At 31.7% G+C, this 20,863-nt stretch overlaps 2 protein-coding genes across 3 annotated transcripts; both read left to right on the top strand.

Annotated features, from left to right (window-relative positions):
* Positions 1-6,820: 6,820 nt before the first annotated feature.
* Positions 6,821-10,886, top strand: LOC139895674 (DEAD-box ATP-dependent RNA helicase 7-like). The gene is made up of 15 exons (XM_071878207.1): positions 6,821-7,192; positions 7,284-7,520; positions 7,613-7,747; positions 7,845-7,991; positions 8,085-8,196; positions 8,437-8,507; positions 8,640-8,794; positions 8,901-9,012; positions 9,100-9,201; positions 9,291-9,351; positions 9,444-9,612; positions 9,716-9,812; positions 9,907-10,001; positions 10,123-10,256; positions 10,352-10,886. Exons 1-15 carry the CDS (start codon positions 6,941-6,943, stop codon positions 10,594-10,596), a joined length of 2,124 nt encoding a protein of 707 aa, XP_071734308.1. The 5' UTR covers positions 6,821-6,940; the 3' UTR covers positions 10,597-10,886.
* Positions 10,887-12,369: 1,483 nt separating this feature from the next.
* Positions 12,370-16,121, top strand: LOC139895673 (uncharacterized). 2 transcript variants are annotated; one of them, XR_011775977.1, is made up of 8 exons: positions 12,370-12,721; positions 12,798-12,829; positions 14,219-14,316; positions 14,427-14,509; positions 14,615-14,692; positions 14,755-14,853; positions 14,935-15,252; positions 16,103-16,121. XR_011775977.1 is itself a non-coding variant. In XM_071878206.1 (7 exons), the coding sequence occupies exons 1-7, from the start codon at positions 12,638-12,640 to the stop codon at positions 15,184-15,186; spliced, it is 726 nt and encodes a 241-aa protein (XP_071734307.1). In that variant the 5' UTR covers positions 12,370-12,637; the 3' UTR covers positions 15,187-15,465. The 2 variants fall into 2 exon arrangements, 1 of the variants encoding a protein (XP_071734307.1); XM_071878206.1 differs by lacking the exon at positions 16,103-16,121 and having other exon boundaries at positions 14,935-15,465.
* The last annotated feature ends 4,742 nt before the right edge of the window (positions 16,122-20,863 follow it).

Below are 20,863 nucleotides of genomic sequence, written 5' to 3'. Positions count from 1 at the left end.
GTAGTAATGAAACTGCTATAGTAATAATTATTATTGAGTATTATTATAAAAGTTATTATTTTCATTGTTATTATTAAACTTTCCATTTTATTAAAAATTACTGTTATTATTATTATTATTAGATGTATTAAAAACTAACACTTATATTATAATCATTATTATTAACACTAGTATTATTACTCTCACTATTTTAATCACTACTAATATTATCTTAGCATTAATATAATTACTACTTTAACAAATAAATGAAATATATATGCCTATAAAATATTTGATACGTATAATATAACAAAAGTTATATTTTTATGTAGTAATAATAAGATACATAAATTACAAAAATAAAAATTATATCATCTATAATACATTTATATATAGACATATATGTATATTTATATATAATTGTTCGATTTCAAGATTGTGTATTAATGAATATATAATTAAAATAGGTTCGTGAATCCGAGGTCAACCTTATACGTGTTCAATGGTGCTATATGTATTTTTACTACAAAATACATTAGGTGAGTATATAGTCCCACTTTTAAACTCTAAATATTTCGGGATGAGAATACATGTATTTTATGTTTTACGTTATGGAAACAAGTAACTGAAAAATATATTCTACGTTGAGTTGTACCACTGGCATACTTCCCTGTAGCTTGGTAACTAATATTTACAGCGGTATTGTAAACGCGAATCCTGTTGATAGATCTATCGGGCCTGACAACCCCAACCGGACTGGACGACCAGTATTCAACGGTTGCACAGTACTTCGTTTCGTGACTACACTTGGTACAGTGTAGTAAGATTTCATATTAAAGGGAATATGCGACGTGATTAATTGTTAAGTATGGTTACCAAGTGCTCAACCACTTAGAATATTTTTATTAAAATGTTTACATTTGAAATCTTGTGGTCCATAGTTATAACGCTGCTAGCAACAAACCTATATATCTCACCAACTTTATGTTGACGTTTTAAAACATGTTATTCTCAGGTACGAATTAAGTCTTCCGCTGTACATTTGCTCAATTTAAGGACATTACTTGGAGTCGACCATCGCAATGGGACCAAATGTTGAAGATATCGTCCGGATGGATAAGGACGGGTCTTTACAGTATATACATGTAGTGTTTTAATATGTATTCATACACTTTTGAAAGACTTCAAGACACTTATCAAAATACTTCTACTTAACAAAAATGCTTACAATTACATCCTCGTTCAGTTTCATCAACAATTCTACTCGTATGCACCCGTATTCGTACTCGTACAATACACAGCTTTTAGATGTATGTACTATTGGTATATACACTCCAATGATCAGCTCTTAGCAGCCCATGTGAGTCACCTAACACATGTGGGAACCATCATTTGGCAACTAGCATGAAATATCTCATAAAATTACAAAAATATGAGTAATCATTCATGACTTATTTACATGAAAACAAAATTACATATCCTTTATATCTAATCCATACACCAACGACCAAAAACACCTAAAAACACTTTCATTCTTCAATTTTCTTCATCTAATTGATCTCTCTCAAGTTCTATCTTCAAGTTCTAAGTGTTCTTCATAAATTTCAAAAGTTCTAGTTTCATAAAATCAAGAATACTTTCAAGTTTGCTAGCTCACTTCCAATCTTGTAAGGTGATCATCCAACCTCAAGAAATCTTTGTTTCTTACAGTAGGTTATCATTCTAATACAAGGTAATAATCATATTCAAACTTAGGTTCAATTTCTATAACTATAACAATCTTATTTCAAGTGATGATCTTACTTGAACTTGTTTTCGTGTCATGATTCTGCTTCAAGAACTTCGAGCCATCCAAGGATCCGTTGAAGCTAGATCCATTTTTCTCTTTTCTAGTAGGTTTATCCAAGGAACTTAAGGTAGTAATGATGTTCATAACATCATTCGATTCATACATATAAAGCTATCTTATTCGAAGGTTTAAACTTGTAATCACTAGAACATAGTTTAGTTAATTCTAAACTTGTTCGCAAACAAAAGTTAATCCTTCTAACTTGACTTTTAAAATCAACTAAACACATGTTCTATATCTATATGATATGCTAACTTAATGATTTAAAACCTGGAAACACGAAAAACACCGTAAAACCGGATTTACGCCGTCGTAGTAACACCGCGGGCTGTTTTGGGTTAGTTAATTAAAAACTATGATAAACTTTGATTTAAAAGTTGTTATTCTGAGAAAATGATTTTTATTATGAACATGAAACTATATCCAAAAATTATGGTTAAACTCAAAGTGGAAGTATGTTTTCTAAAATGGTCATCTAGACGTCGTTCTTTCGACTGAAATGACTACCTTTACAAAAACGACTTGTAACTTATTTTTCCAACTATAAACCTATACTTTTTATGTTTAGATTCATAAAATAGAGTTCAATATGAAACCATAGCAATTTGATTCACTCAAAACGGATTTAAAATGAAGAAGTTATGGGTAAAACAAGATTGGATAATTTTTCTCATTTTAGCTACGTGAAAATTGGTAACAAATCTATTCCAACCATAACTTAATCAACTTGTATTGTATATTATGTAATCTTGAGATACCATAGACACGTATACAATGTTTCGACCTATCATGTCGACACATCTATATATATTTCGGAACAACCATAGACACTCTATATGTGAATGTTGGAGTTAGCTATACAGGGTTGAGGTTGATTCCAAAATATATATAGTTTGAGTTGTGATCAATACTGAGATACGTATACACTGGGTCGTGGATTGATTCAAGATAATATTTATCGATTTATTTCTGTACATCTAACTGTGGACAACTAGTTATAGGTTACTAACGAGGACAGCTGACTTAATAAACTTAAAACATCAAAATATATTAAAAGTGTTGTAAATATATTTTGAACATACTTTGATATATATGTATATATTGTTATAGGTTCGTGAATCAACCAGTGGCCAAGTCTTACTTCCCGACGAAGTAAAAATCTGTGAAAGTGAGTTATAGTCCCACTTTTAAAATCTAATATTTTTGGGATGAGAATACATGCAGGTTTTATAAATGATTTACAAAATAGACACAAGTACGTGAAACTACATTCTATGGTTGAATTATCGAAATCGAATATTCCCCTTTTTATTAAGTCTGGTAATCTAAGAATTAGGGAACAGACACCCTAATTGACGCGAATCCTAAAGATAGATCTATTGGGCCTAACAAACCCCATCCAAAGTACCGGATGCTTTAGTACTTCGAAATTTATATCATATCCGAAGGGTGTCCCGGAATGATGGGGATATTCTTATATATGCATCTTGTTAATGTCGGTTACCAGGTGTTCGCCAAATGAATGATTTTTATCTCTATGTATGGGATGTGTATTGAAATATGAAATCTTGTGGTCTATTATTATGATTTGATATATATAGGTTAAACCTATAACTCACCAACATTTTTGTTGACGTTTTAAGCATGTTTATTCTCAGGTGATTATTAAGAGCTTCCGCTGTCGCATACTTAAATAAGGACGAGATTTGGAGTCCATACTTGTATGATATTGTGTAAAAACTGCATTCAAGAAACTTATTTTGTTGTAACATATTTGTATTGTAAACCATTATGTAATGGTCGTGTGTAAACAAGATATTTTAGATTATCATTATTTGATAATCTACGTAAAGCTTTTTAAAACCTTTATCTATGAAATAAAGGTTATGGTTTGTTTTAAAAATGAATGCAGTCTTTGAAAAACGTCTCATATAGAGGTCAAAACCTCGCAACGAAATCAATTAATATGGAACGTTTTTAATCAATAAGAACGGGACATTTCACCATTGCCCTTCAAACAAAACAAAGATGAACACAAAACAAACAGATCCCAACAAAATAAAAAATAAAAAGGAGATTGAACTTCAAATATTAACTTGAATAAGCGAGAATAGGTAAAGCCCCAAAAATACTCATACGAAGAACGAAACTTGGAAGATCAATTTTGAGAAAGAAGATGAAAAAATCAAAGGATATATGGATTTAGTGGAGTGTAAAGAAGATGCTGAAGCTTTAGAGATTTGAAAGAGAAATTTTTGATCCAGAGAAACAATTTAAGGCGTGCATCAGAGGTGGAATTGAATACGGCTGTTTAGGGTTTTTTATGTTTAAAATTATTTAAAGGTGGTTATTTTTTTAGGAGCTTTATTTTAAGTTAATAATAATTATTATATTTATATTAGTATTAGTGACATCATCAAAGATGTCTAAGATTTTTTCTTTATTATTTTGAATTTTTTATAAGCTTTAAAATTGCATATTAATGACATCATCAAGTTAGCATTTTAAAAGATAGTATAGATAGATAGTATCATTCAATTTCAATATTAAATTTATATACCGTATTTTATTACTTCGAAAGAATGTCCATTTTGGTAACTAGTTTTCGAACCCTCGCTTCGCGGCGGGGGTTCGATTTTTAATGTATTTTATTGTGTTTAGTTACGGAGCCTGCGAGTGAAAAATCAACATATATGAAAGGTACCCTAAATATTTAGCGTTTTTTTAAAAGTGTCCGTTTTGCGTATAGTTAGTGACATTGTGTTCATAAAATTATTTCGAGTTTAAGGATAGTGTCGGAAAAATTTAACTCGTTGCGAGCGAGAAGATATGACATGTTGAATATTTGAGTGGAGTTTATTTAAGATATTTTATGAAAATTTTGATTTGACGCTTTAACCCCCTGTGTTGGGGACTGTTTTTAATTTTTGAACAAAGTGTGGGGGGTTTTTGTGGTGTTACTTGAAAGAAAGAAGGGAAAAAAAGATGAAAAGACGAAAATACTCCTGAAACTATTCATAAGTTTTGTCTAATAGTTAATATGTTAATTTATACATTAAGTTGCTAAAAAATCTTGTTATCCCAAACACTCAAAAAATGATTATTTGATTATCACAATATCAAACGCCATATTCAAATCCAAACACCATTTATTGAAATCACGTTTTGCCACAGTTGATTATTTAATTATCTACATTTTTATTATTATAAAGCGCGTGCTAATAATACTACGTATCAATTTCTTAATTAATTTGAATTAAATTTGCACACGTGTCAATTTCTCAATTAAACTGAATTAAATGATCATACATGTCATTTTCTCAATTAAATTAAATAATAATAATAATTTCCTAAAATAATCAATATATTTATCTATTTATATATTTATCTAATACTCTGTAGAAACTTTGTATACGATTTAGTACAATTCTAATTTTCATTACTTAAATATTTTATTCATTTAAGTTTATCTCTTGCTGAAAATATTGGTAAAATAAATTAGATTTACATTAATTGTTGATGGAGGACAAATATCGTGAAAGAAAGTCGTGGAATAAACCTTATCTATTTATACTCCGTATATAGTAAATAATTATTTATTACTTATTATTATAACATTATAACATAATTCTAATTATACTAAAACTTGGTTGTCAAGTTAAATTCAGTAATTAAACTTCTTATTCTTCATTCTCTTATCATAATTTTTTTTACATTTTGCCGTGAAAAAAAAAAAAATATGTATGTACCTGAACACATTCTATTCTATCTCTCTTATATATTAAAATTAAATTATAATATATGAGGAATATTCAAATAAATTCAACTTTTAAGTTGAGATCCAGAGACCAATCAGAGTGAGACATGTGACGCGATAATCACATGTATTTAAAAAAATTCAAAAATAAAATTTTGTTTTTGATTTTTTTTTATTTTTTTAGTTTTTTTTTCAATCACATGTGATTGGATTTGACATGCAATAAATCACATATAATTCTGCTTGCCAATCACATGTGATTGTAAAACCTAATCACATGTGATTATGCATGTCAAATTCAATCACATGTGATTGAACAAAATAAAAACGTTTTTGAAAAAAAAAATTGAATTTTTTTTTCAATCACATGTGATTGAATTTGACATGTAGAATCAAATGTGATTGATTTGACATGCTAAATTTTTTTCAAAACAAATTCATTTTCAAAAAAAGAATTTTGAAAAAAATAATTTTTTTCAATCACATGTAATTGTCGCGCCACATGTAGAGCTCTGATTGATCCGTTGGATTTCAAGCAAACTGTTAAATTTAAGGGATTACAACTCCATAATATATATTGATTATTGTGATAAATATTAATTTTGTCGTGCAATCTGTAATTATCTTATCATTTAATATTAATATTAAATATTAATATGATAGAACTTTGAACTTTAATTATTATTCATTAAATTTAATACTTTAATAATAAGAGTCTACAACATTTTTATTTTTAAATAAACAATCTGCCACATAAACGGGCTCATAATTTATGCGTTAAAATTCAATATTAATATTTTCGTTACAAATGTTATTAGTAATAAACGGTTTTTTTTATTGTAATTGTGTTATACATTTGATAAATATCAATACTAACGTTATCAAACACTAAGTTATAAAACTGACGTGTCATGTACGGGCTCACCTTAGTATTCAATATTAATGCTTTCGATATAAATATTATTAGTAATAAATGATTTTTCGCTGTAATTGTATTATTCATTTGATAATATATAAATACTAACATTATCGAATATGGAGTATTAATTTGTACAATTAACATACAACGCACGGGCTCATAAAACTAGTAATTATCTAAAAAGCATAATTAATTTTTAGAACGCTAATCCAAACACCCCTAAATCAACGATACGCAAGGCAACACCATCTCTATAATCCAACGGCTGAAAGTCACACCAAATTGTCACCGTTAATAAATATCAGAAACCCTAAACCTTAACACCTCTCTTTCTCCTATTCTCCTGATATACTGCCAGCTTAACTCGTTTTATCATATTTTTAGCGGCAGCAGGAAGGAGACTACGTTCAGCCACCGATTATAAAACCTAATTGCTATGCCTTCATTAGCAAATTTATCCGATAACGTAACCGAAACTAAGGTCAAGAAGATGAAAAACAATAGTAACTCCGAAACCGCCGCTATCGAATCTTCAATTAAAAAGAAAGAAAAGAAGAGCAAAAAGATTAAAGAAGTTGAATCCGATTCTGAAAAATTAGAGAAGAAAATCAAGAGAAAACGTAACGCTTCTTCTGATTCTGATAATGAAGGAGGAAAGAGCGACAGTTCAGTATTAATTGAACAAAAGGTACTTTTTTAACCCTAATTTTCAACATATCGCGTATGTACGTAAATAGTGCATGTTTTTGTGTTGAGTTTGTTTTGTATTTATTATGAAGGATGAGGGTTCTGTGAAGAAAAGTAAGAAGAAAAAATTGAAAACTGCTGAGGTGGATGAAGAGATGGTGGAGGTTAAAAAGGATGATCCTAACGCGGTTACGAATTTTAGGATTTCTGAGCCGTTGAAGAATGCATTGAAGGCAAAGGGAATTGAGGCGCTGTTTCCAATTCAGGCTCGGACTTTTGATTCGATCTATGATGGTCTTGATTTGATTGGGAAGGCTAAAACCGGTCAGGTATTATTTGTGATATTTGTTATAAATTGTTTTATATCACTAATTACAGGGTTTATTTTGAATTTGTGCATATGTATGTATGGATGTTTTAGGGCAAAACATTGGCGTTTATTTTGCCTATTTTGGAGTCCTTGATCAATGGACCTGAGAAAGCAACAAGGAAGACCGGGTATGGCAGGTCGCCTACCATTCTTGTTATGTTACCAACTAGAGAATTAGCAAAGCAGGTAATATAACTGTTTTTTAATTAGTTATGATTGATTGATTAATGTTGTGGATTTAGTTTCTTGATGTTTAGGGCATATTGGTGGTTGTTTGTTATAGGTTTTTACGGATTTTAAGTACTATGGTGAGGCTGTTGGATTGACTTCATGTTGTTTGTATGGTGGAGGAGGAGCATCTATTGGTCCTCAGACGGTGCAATTGAAAAGGGGGGTTGATATTGTTGTGGGAGCAGTTGGGCGTATTAAGGTATTGCTTTTTGGTTATATTTTTGTTATACATACTGTTTAATCTTTTTAATATGAATTGATATTTGATTTGATAATGGTGTGTACTGTATAGGATCATATTGATAGAGGGAATCTTGATTTGTGCTCATTAAAGTTCCGTATCCTTGACGAAGCTGATGAAATGTTGAAGCAAGGTTTTGTTGAAGATGTTGAATACATTCTAGGTAGTGCTCACTACATTCAGATTGAATTTTGTGGATTTTTCGTTTTGCATTATCGTCTTTGGATAGTCATTTACAATCATTGGATGGTCAGAAAGGCTATGAGTCTTGTCCAAAATTTACTTGAGCGTTCTGCACTTAATTACAATATTTCTTTGAAGTAATTTGCAATGTGGTCCAGGGGGCATTTTGTCATCTATTTTAGTGGTTTTTGCATACCAACTGACTATTTTTGTGTTATAGGCAAGGTAAATGATGCTACTAAAGTTCAAACGGTGCTGTTCAGTGCAACTTTACCATCTTGGGTGAATCATGTGAGTCTCTTGATTAATTCATACATTCCCCAGAGAGTGAATGTAAATGTGTTAGTATATGTTGTTTCAGTCTACAAATGTGATTGACATCTGTCTTCTTTTTTTCCATCTGTTGTTCACTTGTTTGCTCAGATTGCAGCAAAGTTTTTGAAAAAAGACAAGAAGATTGTTGATCTAGTTGGTGTTCAGGTAATGAAGGCTAGTGAAAGTGTGAGACACATCATCATGCCTTGTGCTTGGAATGCTAGGTCACAGGTCATTCCCGATATTATTCGTCACCATAGCAGGTTGGTTATCAGACTCTGTAACCACTCAAATTCTAATGGTCTGCATATATTTTTTTATAAGTTATCTGTTTAATTCATCACATTTAAATGATGTGTATTTTTTCAGCGGAGGCCGTACTATTATTTTCACGGAGACAAAGGATTACTGTTCTGAACTTTCTGGACTGCTGGAGGGAGCCCGTCCTCTTCATGGTGACATTCAACAATCTATGCGTGAGGTACATCAGTATAATGATTTATGAATGTTTATCATCACATAAGCGTACTTTTAAGGAACGATTATTAAATGTTTGATTTTTAAATAGCAAACGCTTGCGGGATTCCGATCTGGCAAATTCATGACTCTAGTTGCCACAAATGTAGCAGCGCGAGGGCTCGACATTAATGATGTCCAGTTGGTTATCCAGGTATCATTATAGTCAAATCTCTAGTACTTCCTACTTGTAAATATCATTAGCTTGTATAACTGAACTTGCCTTTTCATCAACCCTTACAGTGTGAACCACCACGAGACGTTGAAGACTACATTCACAGATCTGGGAGGACAGGAAGAGCAGGTAATTCCATATTTTCTGTTACTAGCTGAAACAACTGAATGTTAACCTGTATTTCACGCTTTAATTTCTAAGTTGGGGCTTCTCAACTGTAGGAAAATCTGGTGTTGCGGTCACACTTTATGAGCCAAGAAAAGCAGGTATTTCCAAGTTAGAGAGAGAAGCAGGTGTGAAATTTGAACATCTTTCTGCTCCTCAACCAGCTGACATTGCTGAAGCTGCTGGTGCCGATGCTGCAGAAGCAATTACGAAAGTTTCTGACAGGTAGAAAATATGTTTAATTGTTTACTACTTCTATTATGAGTACTATGTTTGTGTAATTGACAGGTATACTATGGTTGCTTATATTTTTGAGTGTTTTGTGTAGTGTGATACCTGTTTTCAAGTCAGCTGCAGAGGAATTGTTAAATTCTTCTGGCCTATCACCAGTTGAACTTCTCGCAAAGGCGCTCGCCAAGAGCATTGTGAGTCTCTGTACTGTTTCTTGTATGTTTGATGTGGTTTTTGTTCCTTGCTGTTACCTAAAAGGATTCTACTTTTTTTTTTCCTTCCTGCCAGGGGTATACTGAAATTAAGAAAAGGTCACTTCTAACGTCCATGGAGAACTTCGTGACACTACTACTTGAAGCTAATAGACCTTGTTACACACCTTCGTAAGCTTTAAAGCTTTCATCTGCTATATTATTACTGTGGATACAAATTTGTAGTATGTATTGCTTTCTCATATACGGTGGTGTGAGTGCTTTTTTTTTTTTTTTTTTTTTTCATTTTCAGATTTGTATATGGTGTGTTGAGGAGGTTTCTTCCAGAAGAGAAAGTGGAATCAATTCAAGGTCTTGCACTAACGGCTGATCAAAAAGGTGCTGTCTTTGATGTTGCTGCTGAAGACTTGGACACTTTTCTTGCTGGTTCGTTCTCCTTCAACACCCGGTGCCATTTTAATTGATAGAATATTTTATTATGCTTATACTGTTTATTGTTTTGGTGATACCTATATATACAGGCCAGGAGAATGCGACTGGAGTGAGTTTGCAGGTGGTGAAGGAATTACCAAAATTACAAGAAAAAGAGCAGAGTAGGGGAAGGTTTTCTGGTAGTGGCGGTGGTGGGTTCAATCGTGGTAGTGGTTTCTCACGTAGTCCTGGTGGGCGTGGTAATTTCTCTGATCGTCGGAATGATAGATTTTCAAGAGGTTCTGGTGGTGGTAGAGGAAGTGGCGGCCGAGGTGGTGGCTATAAGAAATGGTAAACAATGCTTCAAGGGTACCAAAGAAGTGTTTATAGGCTCTGCTGATTCTCACTATAGCGTGTTGGTAGTTATTTTTTTTTAATATATAATGATGAAAAAAATGGCAATGTGGCTCCTAGACTCCTAGTTATATAGTGTGTCCTCTTTGTTGTTGCAAGTGGTTTGGATGAGTGTTAATTTAGGTTGTTTTCATGTTTACACAGGGGTTGTATTTCAGTTCCCCAGCCTTTTTGTTGAGTGTAACATTTGGATAATTAAACATGCTTTATTCTATTATCTAAATCTAAATTATGTTTATTCTATTCTATAAACGGGTTGAGAACCACAAAATCTATTCACGACATAAACGTTCCACTGTTTCGGTTTGTCTCATATTGCAAAATCCGCTATATAAAATTCAACTGAATTTCTCATTCTAAGATTGTGTGTACCCGATATGAGGGTTACTATACGGGTTAGAGTCATGATTTTACGATAAGGGAGAGTGGAGACTTACTCGATAATTAAAAGAGGCAAAGCAAATATAATTAAAAAAGCAAATATAATTAAAAAAGGTGAACTTATGTATAACTTATTATATTTGTTTAATAATACATATATAGATATAGATAGTTCCTTTATAAAACTTTAGTATCTCTTAAACAATAAAAAATGCTACCATAAAATTTGCAATATGAAAATTGATATGACTCATCTAACTAATTGATAAGTAAACTTGTACGATATGTGACAATCAGGGGCGGATTTGAGGGCGTGCAACATGTGTGCTTGCACATGACCCATAATCTCAAGGGACCCAAAATCCAAAAATATGTACTAGTACTAATTAAAAACTTAACCTAATTTTTGTATATACAAAAGGCCTATTATTTGTTAATTGAACAGGACGCATGTGAAAAATTGAAATCGACGGGACGCCCTTGGTGACAATTAATATTACTCCATTTTGAAGTTTGGAAGATAGGTAGCTCAAACAATTGGGTTAGACGAACAATTTTTTTGAACGTCCGTTTTGACATCGAATTCTCATTATTGTCTACATTTATCTTTTGTGAATTGAGTAATTTTCTAATATTACTCATATTGGTGGGTCCTAAAAATCTTCCAAAACATTCAATTGAATGTAATTCAACATAAAATTCATTTAAATAGTAAAACATTCAAAGCTAGTTTCCTAATTGGAGTTTTAATATGTTTACGAGAGTTGTTAGATTAAAACTTCACTATAAGCATATTTTAAGGACAAACGAAAATGTCATGTTTTATCACAATGGCGAGGGAAAAGGTAAAAATCGATCGGTTTGGCCACGAAAAGTTATTCTACTTACCCTCTCAAAATGTATGTTTGACAAAACTAGCCGGTAGCGGATAATTTTCAACTTATAGTTGGTAGCTTGTATGTGGTAACTTGTAGCTGATAACTTTTTATATATATTTTAAATGTTTTACAAAGTAGTTTAAACTGTTAAAATAAAATATAAAATAACAAAAACTATTATTTTTTTATTATACGCTAATTCAATTAGCTTTTAACTTTTTTTTTCTCCATCAAAATTTTAAACTATTATAATCAAACGGTTGTTTTTACTTCACAAGATTTTTTTTTTTTTAAAGCTAAAGTCTTAAAAAAAAAAAAAAAAACTCATGCCCAAAGTATCAACTACTTTGAAGAGGAAAAAGCTATCGGTTCACCTTTCGGTCTTTCACGTTTAAATCTGAAAACAAACATTACTAAACGAAGTATTTATTTTTTTTGGCAAAAAGAAAGAAAAAAGAAAAAAAAGAAGATTAAGCTAGTACCATCGTGCCTATAGCATGTGCACTTTGCTGTACAAATTAGCAAAAAAAGAAAGAAAAAAATCTTTAAAAATAAGAATTGGCGCTTGATATTCGGCTTTCCGAGTCTACCACTACGATAACACCCTCATATTATCCTCCTTAATTCCAGTAAAACATCTTATCCTATTGACTAATCTGTAATCTTCCTAATTATTTACAAAATCCACATTCGTTTATCAATCGCTAGATCCGGAATAATATCATGTCGATCTATCCTTCGTTGGGGACGGAAACGGGACCTGACGGTCTCGTTCGCGAATCACCGGTCATCGCCCACACTGAGCGGGTGCGTGTTCTCAATTCTAATCATGACTATATTTAATATTTTAATACAACCTTAATTTATTCGTTTTTGTTATCAGATGATTGAAGAAGAGCAAAATCAATTAAGGAAGTACGTTTACCATACATCCTACTTTATCAAATTCGATCTCTGCTTGTTTTAGTCTATTGTATTTCAGTTTATTAAGTAGTTTATTACTATTGATTGACTGATTGATTATAATGATTGTAACTTATATACTGTAGTATATCTTAGGTTAGGTATTTATTTATGTATCTAATTTCAAGGGTTTTTACTTTTTAGAAGTTATTTTACTGTGTAGTAGGAGTAAGATATGAGAGAGGAGAATAATTCTAATGAGTTTATCAACTTAATCTTCTTAATTGAGAATGTTCAACTATAAAAACAAAACAAGTTAAATTCTATGCTCAATATTGACTTGATTCCCATCGCCAATGATCTTCTGATCCATGGTTGGAGTACATAGAAGCTGTTAGTTACTTGCTTATATTACTTGAATTTTTCAAATGAGAACTTTACATGTCAATCAATATATAATTCATTTGATGTTTTGCTAAACGGTTAATTTAAAGTTGTAATAAAGGAACCTGAATTAGACCATTACCCTACCTGTATATACATCTTAATATCTAGTGTAAGAAAACAATGTTTGTGAATTGTCCAGATTCTCATGAGCATATTCTTCAACTGTGGTTATACTCCTAAGATTTGGCTTATTTTGAAACAGTTGACTGTGTTTAGAGTTTTACAAAATGGATTGAAGAATATAATTGACTCTTCTGCTGGTTATCCATATCTAAAAAATATTAGGAATGTGGTTAACAGATTGTTAAAAGCTGCTGTTGTGTATTTTATATGTAAAGAAAGGAATAGAAGAGTGTCAAGGAAACAGGTTAGATCAGTTGATGCTGTTATTGATTAGATTATGGATTATATTAGGCTTAAACTTGTTAGTTTAAAGGTCAAAAAGTCCTCAGCTGTGCTCGAAGTTGCTGTTTTATGGGGGTTAATATAGGGGACTATAAAGAATATAATAGAAAAACATCCTAAATGTAGCGTTTTATGAAAGATGGGACAACTTCTTTTAAGTGTACGTGGTTTGATGTTTCTGTTGTTGTTATGCTGCTTGTCTTGGATTGTTAGTTTTCTGATCTTTTGTGTTCGAATGGTATAGTTGATTTGAATGGGCTTAGCTAGTGCCTTGTTCCCTTTGCATTCTGTAATTTGTTCTTGGTATATAATATAATTTGTCTTAAAAATTGAAAAGAAAAAAAATTGTTTGTGAACTACTTCCAACTATTCATGTTACAATGCATTCTTATCATTTATGTGTTTACATTGATGGAAGAACATTACGTATTCTGGCTTTAACTTCATCACAGTATATGGTCTTTGAGTATTATGTCGTGTACACACATTAACTGTTGATGAGAATTATCACATACTAACTAACTAGTTAATTATTGTGACAATTTCCAGATATATTGACGAGAACTATTCCAAAATTCGTGATGTTGAACGAGAGCTTTCGAATCTTAATATGGAAATGAAACTCACTGCAGGGCCAAAGAAAGCTGGTTGGTGCATTATATGGTTTGCAAATTTTGATATTGGATATATTCATATGATATGAATGCCAACTGCCAAGTATTACTTTTTATCTCATTTGCATTTACATCTTTTGTAGCACTTGAACATCTGAGGAAGAAAATTGAATTGTCAACAGAGAGGATTCGTTTTGCTAAGTTGAAGGAAGAAGAAGCTAAGAAGGTATCGTGTCTTTGAATTCATACCTGTTCACCTTAATTCATATATATGTATTGTTCTTGAATACATAACCAAAAATGGTCAAATAAACATTTCTATTTGTCACAGGCTTGGGAAGCTGTATCGAAAGCTGTGAAGGACGAGGAAGCAGTCAAGCAGAAACTATGCGAAGATTTGAATAATCTTGTACTTTACTTATTATTCTTTGGGATGCAACTCTTCATGCATACTCACTTGTATTTATACAGGTCCAAGAGAGCACTAGCTCTCAGTTTGCTAGACTAGAGGAATTAAAAAGGCGACTTGAGGCGATGAATCCAAGAAGATCATCTGTACATACCGAAGTTGTAAGTCTCTTTTCCATTTTTGTTTTATTTTTCAATATCTGAATAAGTTTAACGTTACACTTAATCGTGATTTTTCTGTAGGCTCAGAGTCCAGTGGGACCTGCATTGATCACCACAAAGCCTGATGTAGCAGTTCTTAGTAACACAGAACCACCTAATGAATCAACTAAGGTGGTTTCGGATCAGAGTGGTATGGACAGTCATAATAATCAAAAGACAATTGGACATGTAGATGGAAGCGTAAAAAAGAAAAATGTCACGCAAGCGAGAGGTAAAGGAATCGGAGCACTACCCAAGAAAGGATCTAGTTGGACTGGTGCTGGGTTTGACTAACATCGTTGACCTAATATCAAACTTCTTAAATCAGCTTCATATATTACACTCTTCTGTTTCTTTCAGGTATATAGCTTAGTCCATTTTTCAATCGGTATATAGCTGACTCTTAGAGCCTAAATTAAATTCCAAGCAGGATTTAAAACCCATGAAAATTTGATTCTACCATTTTCATGGCGTCTATTATTATTTTTATTTTAATATTTTGATTTTATTTTAAAAAAAAAAAACTTTTCTCTACTTAAAGGCCGGAGGTCCTCTCGGAAGCAATCTCTTTATCCGTCGAATAAAGAGAGGGATAGCTTTCTCTACTCTTGAGAGTGTGTCACTCTGGGTGGAGAAACGACTTGTCTTTATTCTCGGATAGGGGAAGGATTGTCTACATCTCACCTCCCCCATACACCACTCATGTGGTATTGGCTGCTGCTGCTGCTTTTTTTTTTTTTTGCCATCAAACGTGACTTAATTTTCTAACAATCTATGAAGTTGTGATATGTAATTAAGTATGCAAGCTAGATAAAATGTTTTCGAGATTTTAGATTTTGTTGCTGTATGATTGTAAAAGATCATTAATACTTCTTACTTGATAAAAATAGGATTAATTTGCTGTGCTAGTAAATGTTTGGTATTGCAAGCCCACTTAATTATATGCTACCAGAGTACCATATATTGCCGTATGAGCAGCAGAATGTAAAAGAAACACATTTTAATGATGTCTGGTTAAATTTAAATCTTTTGTACACACCTTCTGTATTCAATACTCTGTTGGATTGTTTACTAGAGAACAATTCACAGGACCTTTTTATTCCAAAGAGTAAAATTTTTATCTACAGTTTTCACTTGATCTCAGTTGTTTTTTGCTCTCATGTTAATAACTATTTCCATCAAAGTTATTTCACTTTTTGTGTTTTTTCAGCTACAACACAATCTGACTACCTGTTTCATCCGATGTTAAAAACATGTTTAGAAAATACTCCGTATGCAAGAGAATTGTACTACGGCGATCACTGTTTGTGTGTGGACTAGATTCCTTTTCCTGTAATTGCAAAAACCATTGGCACTGCAAACCCTTTTAGACCAAGATGTACGTACACCAGTCAGTCGGTCAGTTTCTTCATTACTCACAATTAATACTTTCACAGTTTCACCAAATTTCATTGTCCATCCTTCATTACACTTTAATCTTTACAGACTCATTTATATATTCTGCCCTTTTACCTTGTCAGCATCAGATAATTAGTATTCCGTCAGTAATTTATGGTAAATGCAATTTGTAACAAAATTGAGTTTACTCGACCAAGGTAGAATTTCAAAAGTATACAGTAGTATATTCTTACAAGTTAAAAAATAATACGGAGTACACTTTTAGGTTGATCAAACTCATAATTAGTTATATGTTCTTAGAAGACAAATCTCAATTATGACACCTTTCTTCAAATTAATACACTGTCACATTAATCAACGCTAAATCAACATTTTCATTTCATCACTAAGACACTAACTCATCATATATACCACTATCGATCATGATACACTTCTTTACCATTACATGAACCCTCCTCAATTAATTAATTAATATAACTTATCACTTTAAATACAACATGTACACCAAAAAAAAAAAAAAAAGCACAACACTCGTGATGAAATATGCCAAATTTTTAGTGAAATGAAGGATGCAATTAGATTGGTGCAACATTCGTGTGGTGCTGCCAATGATCCCAAACATTGGCAAGGGAAGATCGATCAATTGGCGAGAATGGTTGGGAGTACTCTAAACAGGTAACTATTGCATATTTTTTGTCTAACTCGTCAACCTGACTGGTTACCAAAATCGACTCATCAAATTTCTATATATACTATTTTTACCCAAATGAATGAGAGAATGTCATTGATCTTCAATTGTACATCGTTTTGACCATCATTTCAATTTACAAAATATTTTTTCTTTATGACTTGGCTTATATGACGCCCACATTCTCAAATATTTCTTCCTTTGTTTGTTTTAACTCCGTGCTTTTTTATTTTATTTTTGTGATTTTTCCCTACCGTGAAACTTGCCATCAATTCGCTTGTTCATCTAGGAATCTAGGATATTATGTAAAAGACACAAAATGTTTTATATTCATATGATTTATTGAAATGTTTGATCAGATTTTTTTCTCGACCTTTAAGTGATTTCAGGGTTTTTTTTTCTTTCTTTTCGTAGTTTACTAATTAACTATCAATATAATTTACCATTGCCTTCTAAGTAACCTTTGTTATTATAAAGTACTGTATATGTTATGAGTACTATGTTAGTTAACAATCTGGTTCAAAATCCAATTTTCATTTTAAAGTTTAACTATTTGTTACTATATTTATATACCACAATGTTGATTACTAACCTCTTTAAGAGTTATGATATTATATTTTATAATATTCTTTTCAAATAATTTGTTATGAAGTATTAAATAGGTTACTACACTAGTAAAATTACTTCTGGTTTATGTAGTAGTTTCTAAGATGCTGTAAGTCGTTATACCCGTGTTGCAATCAGGGTCGTCTCAATAATTTAGAAGGCCCTAGACGAAAATAATAATGTGCCCTTATACACGTTATATTTTTTAATACAGATAAAAAGATTATACTAAATTTGATCAAGAAGTTTTCAATACTGCCATATCAAATTGCTTATTATCAATATTTATTCGAAATTTTTTTATTTAATTTACGTAACTATTCGACAATTGTTTGATATCAAATAAAAATTCAAAATTTTGGGCCCTAGGCGATTGCCTATATTGCATATGCTCGAAGACGTACGCCTCTGGTTGCAATGTATGAGTCTAGTATTCTTTCTCGAATTATTACAAATTAATTGTTCACTATCAAATATAAGAAATATATTTGATCATGTTTACCCTAAAACTAATATTGAATTTACAAAAGTGAAAGAAATCTTAAATTTATTGGTTAAGAACAAAACGAACATTTGTTCCCAAGGGTAAACTTTTATTAAAAGCTAAGACCACTCACATTGGCTAGCCGTTGGCCCGCCGTTGTACGACGCCGATGTTAGTGGCCGCGGTCGGGCCGCAGTTGTAGTCACCGTGGTACAAAATGTGGTGCAACGACATTTGGGAGGACAGTGTGGTGGGGCCCGATTGAATAAAAAAAATAGGATGGTAATTAACTTACAGATGAAGGCCGTTGCATCCACCGCTCCAGAATTTGATGAATTGAAGATTGGGATTTTTAGGGCTAGAGCGAATAAAAAGGGAGAAGGAGACGAGTATTACGGAGTATATTTATTTACTGTGTATATATCCTACCCTTTAAAAACAATTAATTTATATTATATATTTATATTTATATTTAAAATAATAATAATAATAATAATCATAAAAGACGTTTAAAAAAAGAATAATAAGCAAATAAATACAATAATAATAATAATAATAATAATAATAATAGTAATAATAATAATAATAATATTAAATAAGAATAATAAAATAATTAATATTGGAAGTGGAGTCAATGTGGTGGGTGTGATGAATGTTAGTGAATGTGGTTGAGAATGTGGTTGGAAGCAGAGGCGTATCTACATGTATTGGTGTGGGGTCAAAGGACCCCACTACTTTAAAAAAATTTTATACGATGTATTCTTTAAATTGTATAGGACACCACTAAATTTAACTATGAGACCCCATATTTTTTAAAATTTTTTAGAGGTAAACAACCACTAAAATTCCCTTCAAATATGATTAACTTTAGAAGAAAAAAAATTAGGACCTCATTAAATTTTCATCCTGAATTCGCCACTGGTTGAAAGAAGCTGCTGAGGTGGCGCTGATGTGGCAGCAGTGTAGTTCCATGACAAGTGTCATGAATAAGAGCGGTCTAACAGCAAATCACTACAACAAATGAGCCCTTTCCAGACGACATTTTGCGACGACATGTCGTCTAGATAGCCCTATCCCGACGACATGTCATCGCTTATGTGTCGTCCCTAAAGCCTCGTCGCGAAAAGGTTTTCCCGACGCCCGTTTTACGTCTATCCCGACGACGGTGGGACCCACTTTGACTGACACAGTCAAAGATCAGGTGGCTCCTTTCGCGACGACTTTTTGCGACGACATGTCGTCAGACATGAAAAAGTCAATTGTTGACTGATTTTGAAATTTTTGGTCAAATTCACCTTTCGCGACGACCCTTTTGCGACGACATGTCGTCTGGAAAACCTGTATTATTATTTTTTGCAGCAGCTTCAAAACAGCTATTGTCCAGCCGTATTGGTTACACAAAATACAATTTCTGCATAGATGTTCAAAACAAAAAACAAACCATAATATAATAAATATAAATAAATGTAAATGATAAACATTTAAAATAACATCACAAATATTAACATCATTCAAAAGATTACAAATCGTTTAAAATTCAAATATAATCTTAAACAATAACATTTGGTATAATCCTAAACAATAACATTTATTGTAGTTAATAAGTTGCATCTTTATATCATTCTATTTCTAGAGTACAAACTTACAAGCCGCATCTTTATTAACTATTAGTGTAACTAATAACCAGCTTAGTCAAACTATTGTATAAACATCATTATTGTAACTGCATCTCCCTGTAACAAATGTATAAACATTAAAAACAGTCAAAACAAAGCATATCTATTATATATATATATATATATATATATATATATATATATATATATATATATATATGTATATGAACTCGAAAATATCTTCCTTACGTTACAAGTACATACAATCAAACACTAGAATTTATTTTCTATTTAAGGCAGATCTTTCATGAATTGCATCTATTAAAAATGATACATATATAGAAGAAATCAATTTGCAGGTATTATTTCAATTCACAGAGGTGAGAAATTACTTGATGTTAGCAAAAGCTTTACGAATTGCTAACATGATGATAATTACTTAATTGAATGTTCATATGACAACTACCAATATTTTAACAAATACTAACTAATAATCTTTTAACAAATTAACTAACGATCTTTTAACAAATTAACTAAACACAAACCCTAACTTCATAAATCTAACAATTAAACACCAACCCTAACTTTAATCTTTGATAAATTAACTAAATAAAAACCTAGCATCATAAATAAATCTAACAATTAAACACAAATCTTAACTTTAATCTTTAATAAATTACCTAAATACAAACCCTAACTTCATAAATCATCACAAAATCGCAAGAAACGAGTTAAAGCATACAGATTAAAACCCTAAATAAAAAAAAAAAAAAAATCAGGTTGAGCAACAATATCTCGAAAATAAAAAAGAAAAAGAAAAGAAAGAGATAGATAAATCATACCTTGGAGCGGGTTTTAGGAGAAATTGGTGGGGAAAGCTAAAACAATGAAGAAACCTTCTAATTCTGTTGAAAATCGTCGGTGTGCTTGAGAGGAATTTTGTGGGTTTTAGTTTCTAAAAAGTGAAGTAGCAGAAGGCAGGGAAGGGGATTTGATTCCAGACGTCGTCTGGATCAGAAATTTAATGAATTGAATTTCGTTGACCGGGCATCTGGAGGGAAACGAAAATTACCTGGAGGGAAACGAAAATTTATTGTACCTTCTATCCAGGCGACATGTCGTCGGGATAGGTCGGTCAACAAAAAACTACAAAAAGTCTGACAAAGAAGTGAATTTTTT

Source organism: Rutidosis leptorrhynchoides, chromosome 3 (genome assembly GCF_046630445.1).
Source record: "Rutidosis leptorrhynchoides isolate AG116_Rl617_1_P2 chromosome 3, CSIRO_AGI_Rlap_v1, whole genome shotgun sequence".
Classification (NCBI taxonomy): Eukaryota; Viridiplantae; Streptophyta; class Magnoliopsida; order Asterales; family Asteraceae; genus Rutidosis; species Rutidosis leptorrhynchoides.
The sequence above is the reverse complement of the archived record's forward strand: the minus strand, read 5'-3'. Positions and strand labels throughout refer to the sequence as shown.